Here is a 9,076-nt window from a genome sequence, read left to right as displayed (position 1 = left end):
AGGGTAAAGTGTCTTGTTGGGGGATCGGACCGACAACCTTCCGGTTACAGATGAGCTTCCCAACCTCCTGAATCACGGTCGCCCCAATTTTACAACACAAACTGAACCATCACTGAATGACTTTGATAAGCACTGGCATAGATGATTTTAAAATAACTGAAACTCAGGTTGTTTAATCTAAACAAATACACTTGATTCTTTTAACTCATGATTACGGTTTCTACAAAAATATTTCCTCTAAATCTTGTGGGTGGCTGTCCGAGTGCAGCTACACCTGCTTGAGATCAGCTCCTCCTCTGTCTCAACAGCAAGTTCCACTCATGGTTGCTCCCATCACTATGCTGCCATCTCACATGTACAGGCAGGCAGGCACAGAGAGCCAGGGACAGGTGAGACACTTGGAGGTAGTGACAGGTGTAATTAGACTTTTATTGATAAAGGTGCTTGAAACTGTTGGATGCTTCAGGCCAAATGAAAGAAAAACTTCTTTTTGAGTCTAAAAATCAATCTGCTGTTATCTTCTTTGTAGTTTACCTTTGTGTAACTGTGCTGTGAGGCTTTGCTGATCAGTGAACTTAAATCACTTCCAGTGAATCATAATTCCAAAGACTCAGGCGAGCAAAGTGCAAGTAAAGACCAAATGCTTCATTAGGAAATTATCTCCAGAGGAACTGTTAGTGTTTGTTCATGCCATTATACACTATATTAGTATTTGCTGCTGTACCGTCACACGTATATGAACTTGAGTCACATCCCATTCTTATTCCCTAGGGTTTAATATGCCAGCTCAGCTCTTCTGGGAAGGCTTTCCACAAGGTTTAGAAATTTCTTACAGAAGCACATTTTGATGTCAGACAATGACGTTGGACTAGAAGCCTGGCTCGCATGTGCAGTCAGGTTCCCAAACTGTTCCCACAAAGTTGGGAGCATGAAATTGTCCAAAATGGTATGCTGAAGCATTAAGAGTTCCTTTCACTGGAACTAAGGGCCTGAGCCCAACTCTTGAAAAACAACCCGAGACCACAAACCTCCCTCCACCAAACTTTACACTTGGTACGATGCAGTCAAGTACTGTTCTCCTGGCAACCACCAGAGCGTCATCCCTCCAGTGAACGCATGTCCCCTGCTCTACTGTCCAGTGGTAGCGTGCTTTGCAAACAATGATAGGTAGTGAGGAAATTTCCCGACTGGACTTGTTGCACAGGTGGACCTATCCTGGTATCATCCTGGATTTCAATGATCTCCTGAAAGCGACCCATTCTTTCACAAAATGTTTGTAGAAGCAGTCTGCATGCCTGATTTTATACACCTGTGGCCATTAAAGTAATTGGAACACCTGAATTTAATGATTTGGATGGGTGAGTGAATACTTTAGGCGATATAGTACATCTTTGCTGTGAAGCAAACTGAACAGTCTGTGTAGCACGTCTTAATAGAAACTTAAATGAATGTAGTTTCTGCACATGTTCACTCTACTTTGCATAGTTCATGCAAAGAGATTACCAAAGGTTTAATCACTCCACACTTTCATGTTTCTGTGCTGTTTATCATTATTAGTCTTTGAAATGCCGGCCTAAGTGTCAGTATTACAGTTTTATGCACAGCGGCAACAACAGCAACTGTTCTTTCTGCTACTCCTTCAAACCCAGTAAGCTCCTGTTCGCACACTGCAGTCTCCCAGCATTCACGTGAATGTATATTATCGCCGCACACATTCAATTTTTATATGTAAAAGAGGGCAAATTCTACCACCTACTGAATAGATGGTAGCATTGCAGCTTGTCTGATAGCCATCATCATCATCTCAAGCATAATGTGCTGAAGATTGCTGACGACATGGTCCAGTACCTGCATCCTGTTAGAGAACTGTACGTAAAACACAAACACACGAGCAAACATAGCTGCTGAACATCTGTATATTCATAAACTCTTTGTTATCTTCTCCCATCTGTGTCTCTGCATGTGTATAGTCAGAGTCTGATGCAGTCTGATTTTGCCACTCTGTCTCCTCCATTCACACACATTCAGTTTTACAGCGTTAATCGTGTTTTTTTTTTAAAGCACTTTCCTCACAGATGTACACAGTGGTATCACGTGCTCTCACTCTGGGTTTTATTCCTATTGAAACAGAAAGCATCAAACTGAATAGGGTAAAGACCAGGCTTACATTAAGAAGCCCCCAGAGGCCAAAGGTCAAAGCTGAAATGAACATCAGCGGCAGTGCAGCTGTGGGAGAGAAAGGTCCTATGGATCTATGTATGCCTATGAAAAAGTATAAAAAAAAGGCAAAATGCTACATTTATGGGGTAAAATAATTAAAAAGAAAATACAACTAGTATTTGCAGTCAATGGCTTTATGTATAGGTAGAATTACAAAAAACAATCACACAAACAATACAAACAATATGCATAAATATATCTATCATAGTTATTAGTTAAATCAGGAAATAATATCCATAAACATCTGTTGCAAGTTCACATTACAGGTAGCAGCCAGCAACAACAAAAATCAGAGCAACGAAGGGTGACTTTTAAAAACATTTCAGCGGTCGGGTTATTATATGAGTTAGTTGATTAGTAGAAGGCAGATTTACAGAACTCAGAATCACCTGAGTTTTTCAAAAGTTCACTGAAGAGAAATATTCCAAACGTGTACGGTTAAAGCTTTGCAAAGGTCAGCTTAAACTCTAAAAGAAAGTTTTAAAAAGCTTGCAGGTCCAGTTAGCTTGTGCGCGTGCAACAAAGAAAGAGTCGAGCCACAGGTGCCGTGCCAAAGTGATGGAGATAGTGTGTGCAGGGTTTGTTTATCACAGGAACACGTGAGGAGAGTTAATGCTGGTTTAATCACTCGGTGAGAATTTGTTTTTTCTGTGCTTCTTTCACCCATCACTCTGTTTAAGCAGAGAAAAGTTAGTAAGTTCAAATGTGGGTTACGTGTTTAACATCGGCTTAACAGATTGACACCTACTAAATGCATTATATTGAAGTTAGCTGTGTGTGCACTTACTGATATTAAATCTGAGTATTTCTGATAGTTTACGGTAAATGTTCTAATGAGTGTTGCTTCTTACTACTTTTAGTTCCTTTCTCTTCACGTAGGATCAGATGCTTATAACGCAGCCTGCACGGCGCATTACCTTGCATGCTATATGGAAACCACGTCACCTGCCAACAGTGTAACTACAGCCAAGCAGAGGGGAATGAAGGCACAGAGGTGTATTGTATTTTTAAACACACTCTGGTGGTTGTTAAAGGACTCGAGCGGGAAGTTATTAAGAGTACAGGTCAACTTTGCCTGCAAATGTGGATGTGCTATCGTTTGGAATTACTGTCATGGCATCTGGATCACAGGCAGTTGTAAAAATATATCTATATAAGAAAATGTATCTATGATCAGCATCTATTTCTAGAGTTAATTCAGACCACGAAGCACCTATGACAACTTTCTGTCAAAGCGGGACTGAGACGCGCATCGCTTTCAGTAGACTCGACACCAAAACAAGGTTATTTCTCAAAATGTTTCGGCCTAATCGGAAACAGCCAAACGCACTGCTTTGTTCTTTGTTTTTAAGAAGACAGAGAGAGACTGTGTGGAAAGTTAGTTTACAGCACTGTGGAACTCTGCTGCCTGTAATCATCTCTGCAATTAACTATTGAAAGCCAGGGATTACTTGCATATACAGAGAATTTACAGTCCTGCTGTAGATGTGCACACATAAGAACAAGTTTAAGCAGTAGTCAACTCCATAGACTGTATATAAAAACAGATGTAGCCTCCAGATCTGACGACTGAAGCAGAACTGCATTTCTTTTCTAATCGCCAGCAGGAGGCGACTCATAGGCTACGTTCACACTGCAGGCGAAAGCGCATCAAATCCGATTTTTTTGACCCTATGTGACCCATATCCGATCATGGTATGACAGTGTGAACGGCACAAATCCGATATTTTCAAATCCGACCTCACTTTCGTATGTGGTACTGAATCCGATACATATCCGATGTTTTAGAAAGCGACTGCTGTTTGAACGGTCAGGTCGAATTAAATCCGTCTTTTACGTCACTGACACAAGACAGACGCCAATTATCAGCTCCGGAGTAGCGCCCGAGAACACATCGTGAACGCTTCCTGGCCATCCAGTGTAGATGTTAGTGAAACTGTTGGGAAGACAACGTGAACATTTTATTTGTACTGTATAATCTGCACATTCTGACAGAAATCTGCAACTATCCTTTGAAGCACCGCTCCTCTAAAACAGCAATAAGGATCATTATTAGGTTATTTACATTATTATGTAAATAACAAAATAACTTAAAGCAAAAATTGGGAAACGTAAAGTCCGAAGTCTTTATATTAAGGGCCATCAGTCAAACAATACTGTTTGCTCTGGGTCTAAACAGAGCGAGTTGTGTGTGACGTCTTCTTTTGCGCATGCGGGCCGCTTTGAGGGTTCACAGTAGAGCGCGTTTGCTGTCGCATTTTAGTTGTAGTGTGAACAAGCAGACAAAAAAAAAAATTAAAAATTGGCTTTGATCAAAAAATCGGAATTGAGCATTAAGACCTGCAGTGTGAACGTAGCCATAGTCAGGTAAAAGAAGCCTGACTGTGTAGAATTATAGTACTGATCACATCATCTATTATCACAGTAAACACTGTCTGAGGAGTTTATAGTCTCATTTACGGTCTTTTAAAAAAAAAAAAAAAAAAAAACACGGAATTTAACTGTTAACAAGTCTGGGTACAAAAAAGGGTGTGGCCAAAACGCTCAATTGGAGGCTTCTACTGGTGACCTCTCAAGCCAATCCACCACCACGGCTACAATCATATTTTATATACAGTCTATACACTCTAGTCTTACAACCTTGGCGTGGTATAGACAATCAATCACCTGCTGTATGTTACATCGCACTCTGTGACAAATGGAGCGATCATGTAAGTAGGCATCCACATTAGTTGACCTAAATACAAACAAAGACAAAGATTACAGGTACAAAAGAACAGAAGATGGAAAATTAACAACATAAAAGTGCAAAATCAAAACATGATTGACCAAAATGGAAAAAAACAAAAAAAAAAAAAACCTCTCCATTAATCAGCCATTGTGTTCATGTCAGTCTTTATCCACTGGAAATTGATATGCTGAGATTTCAATCCACTGTAGTCAGCAGCAGAAGATCCTCAGAGGTGAGTGTTATTAAAAATATTAGTCGTGCAAACGGAGCGAGAAAATTGTGATCAAACATGTGACCAAATGAATTTCAGCTTTAAGATAAAAGAGCATTTTGTACCTCAGTACAAAACTAAGTTATATCGTAGGTGGATTAGTTACAGCTACCACATGAGCTGTTCTTAATACTACAAAGTCTGTTTTTTTAAAGTCAAAACAATGTTTCAGTGCTTCAAACCTCTTCTATACAAAACATGACTCAACATACTCGACGGCTTTTCACTCCTGAAAAGCTAAAGTGTCAAATAATACCCCCCCAATCCCAAGTCATTCATTATATTATATATTAGTGATGTATATGAAGAAAGAAAAAAGAACGATTGAGACTTCACACTGCCTGACTACACTGGAATACCTCGAGATTACTCTGCACTCTCTCAGGTTACATGTTTCGTCCCCCGTTGATGACGTTTCCTCCCGGAGGGGCGATGTGAATAGAGTCCAGGATGGGCCGCAGTATTTGTCCAAATGGTCTAAAGATGGAGAGATTTCATTTGACATTTTAAAAACACATAAGCACAATGACTGCCCCATTTTTAACCCAATAACTCCCTCCAACATATTTACTTTTATGCATCAGCAGATGTGAAGCAAATCTCTGCAGGGATGTTTAAAGTATAGGAGCAATAGCAACAGCCTAAGGTAGTGCTGCCTGTTCCCTTTTCATGCAGTCACACTGAATTTGTGGTAAAAGCTTGTGCCTCTGCTATGACTGCCCTTGTTGTTGGCTAAAAAAGGCTCAAACTGAGCTTTCATAATAATTAAATACCACAAAAAGTTCAACCAGGGCAAAGTACAAACAACTCCACTGCAGGCTGCACTATATTAACATTTAGTGGGCAAATTTAAAATCTCTTCCTCTTCATCCAAGACTGTATGGCAACATATCAAAGCTACACTGTAGTTTATAATTAATGCTTAATAATAAACAACATTTCATAATTTAGCTGCGATCATGACTAATAGTACATAACTTCACTGCAATTGGAGGTCTAGACGACTAATGTGGCGTTCAAAGACTTGCCGCCTTGTTCAGATTTCAATGGGACACATTCACAGTCATGGGGTGAGCAGTGGTGAGCAGGGACATTATTAATACCACAGACTCAAATGAAGCGAATGTAAGCTGACAGCCCGAGTTTCACTCACGTAGAGAGGACTTCAGATGGAAGGTCGGTGATGTAGGACGGGATAGGCCTGCCAGTCAGGAACTGAGCCACCTCGTTGGTGAAAGTGTTGCAGTTGTGCTCAAACAGACGATACCTGTCACCTCTGAACAACAACAACAAAAAAACTCAGTAACATGCAAAGTTCAAATAATAAACCTATCTCCTGATTATACATTACTTATGTAAGGAGCTTGGAGCTTTTCTGTATGCGGGAAAGAAACTGACCTGTATGTGCTTTCTCCCAGGGAAGAGAGGTAATCCATGAAGATCTCCTCAGAGACTTCAGTCTCACCGAGCTCCACCACTGTGTCAGGAGGCCCCAGCATAGTCCCACCCTGCCAAAAACAAAGAAAATGTGTCATAAAACAGAAACATGATTAAAGAGTAAATCAGTGATGGTCTGAGGAAGCTGCTGCACTATTAGCTTCTATTGTTTTAATTTTATTATGCATGTCTAAAACAACTCTCGCTAGTAAGCATAAAATGGGATTACCTGCATAAAGAAATGTTAGATAAATAAAAAAATAAAGAGGTCTTCTTGAGTCAATTTTCTGTATTTGTGATACACGCTTAAGTTAGTTAGCAAGCCACCTTACTTCCAAGGTGGGAAAAATGCTAAGCTAATAAGCTAATTGTTATGACTGAGGTTTTGTTTTTTGTTTTTTTGGGGGGAAAAAATAAATTTAAAAAAAAAAAAAAAAATCAGGAAAAGATGATTGAATTCACATCATTTATTTGGTCTTGGAAAAAAGTAAAATACTTCAACTTACAGGTAAGAATATGCAATCAGCCAAAACATTAAAACAACCCATTTATATTATTTTTAACTAATTTATTATTTTTAATAGGTGGACTTTTGTCATGATAATAAAGCTGTGGTAGCAGACCATAGATGTATGAAATGTATATTATACGATATACTATGATCTAAATTATTAGGCAAATTTGAACATTTCTTTACTGATAGTGTGTGTGTGTGTGTGTGTGTGTGTGTGTGTGTGTGTGTGTGTGTGTGTGTGTGTATATATGTATATATATATATATATATATAAAAAATGGTATGTACTACTTTCATATGTATGAGTAGTACATATAGATATAGTTAAATTCTATGTAGGTATGAAGCGTCTCTCTGTGTTAGCGTTGTGCAGGCTGGTGACCTGCTTCTCACCCAACAGCAGCTGGTATAGGTTCCTCAACCCATCACCCCACGAATAAATAAAGAAAATGGATAGAACTTCATTTCTTGAGTTCTTTTGTAGAATATCACCTACCCAATTGTACTTTTTCTTTCTTGACAAGTGTCACACTGGTCTCAGGCGTTGTGATTTGCCTTCTTTGCACAGCTTTTGTTTGTTTCTTTGTTTCCCCCTGCTCGCTATCATGACATCACAAACATCTGGTCGATTCATTTGTGGCCCCAAGGGACAAACATACAAATGTTTGTTTCGGGACAACAACCATTTCAAAACTCAGGGTATACTTTGTAAGTCCTGCAAAAATGAAAGGTACTGCAGAAATGAGAGGCAGCCGACACACGTCTAAAACACCTTCAAAAATTATTTTCCACATGTGTGCAGCAGTCTGGGAGAAGGCTGAGGTGTTTGGTGATATAAGTGAAATGGACGTCACATCCTTACCGGAGAACAGCTGGAGATCCCCTCCCCTCCAAAGAAGAACTCATCACCATATGCCACTATAGCTGTGTGCCTGCAAAATTATTACATTGGTAAATCCAGGTCAGAGCATCTCAGTGGCATAACAGCATATTTAAAATTACATTAGCACCATTCATGACGCTTAATCCACTTTGGCACACCAAATAACACAATACAGTCACGGTGCATTTTACAAACTACCGAATACAACAATTATAAGGACTAAAAATCCATCCATAGACAGACGAGTGGATGAGTGAGCAACTAGCTGTTTATTTAGTGTTAAAATATCATATGTATCTGCCTAATCTTTTTAATTATAGCTCACTTGGTCAGTTCACATACATCCCCAGACACCTTCATTAATAAATACAAACAGGCAGACCACCAGGAGGTGTTTTGACCATTTTTAATGCCACTGCCGTCTTCCCTGGGACCAGAATTAGGTCAGTGGCCTACACCTGATGTATCTACAGTAAAAGCTGTGTTTTCGTGATAAGGAGGTTACACTTACCATATCCCATCCAGCTGCTTTCCTGCAATAGAAAAGGGGGGGGATTAATGCATGCAAGGCAGGAGATGGTCGCTAATGCAAGAAGCCGGTAAAACAAGAGATGAGCCATTTCTAATGATGTACGGGTGCAAGTCGATTAAGTTCGCCATTTATTTTAAACCAAACAATATTTATAAAAGTCCCTTGACCTTGATATTTTAACCAGAGAACAGCAACATCTACTTTAGACGACCGTCAAAGAAGGCTTCTCCAGCCGGTTATCATCACTTATTTGTCCCCCAAGGCCAGACTGCATCAGTATTTGTCTGCAGGCTACTTACCCAACATTATAGGACTAAGGCTCCGAGCCATTCCTCTGGACAAATCATAAATATACAGTTGTACATTGTATCGCGTAGGATTCTTGTCCATAACTCAAACTCAGAAATTTTATTTTTCTATTTTTCCTTAGCTAGCTAAGCCACAGAGCTTTCTCAACATACGCTCCTGCGAGGTTCTAAACGAAAGGA

General features: G+C 39.6%; 1 protein-coding gene across 1 annotated transcript; it reads right to left on the bottom strand.

Annotated features, from left to right (window-relative positions):
- Nucleotides 1-2,338: 2,338 nt before the first annotated feature.
- Nucleotides 2,339-9,076, bottom strand: desi1a (desumoylating isopeptidase 1a). The gene is made up of 6 exons (XM_085453670.1): nucleotides 8,888-9,076; nucleotides 8,568-8,589; nucleotides 8,036-8,105; nucleotides 6,621-6,730; nucleotides 6,376-6,498; nucleotides 2,339-5,699 (listed from the first exon to the last, which is right to left on the bottom strand). The coding sequence occupies exons 1-6, from the start codon at nucleotides 8,976-8,978 to the stop codon at nucleotides 5,609-5,611; spliced, it is 507 nt and encodes a 168-aa protein (XP_085309796.1). The 5' UTR covers nucleotides 8,979-9,076; the 3' UTR covers nucleotides 2,339-5,608.

This window comes from Copadichromis virginalis, linkage group LG4 (genome assembly GCF_057382275.1).
Source record: "Copadichromis virginalis isolate Kocher_CV1m ecotype Utaka linkage group LG4, C_Virginalis_male_GT1.1, whole genome shotgun sequence".
Taxonomy (NCBI): Eukaryota; Metazoa; Chordata; class Actinopteri; order Cichliformes; family Cichlidae; genus Copadichromis; species Copadichromis virginalis.
The sequence above is the reverse complement of the archived record's forward strand: the minus strand, read 5'-3'. Positions and strand labels throughout refer to the sequence as shown.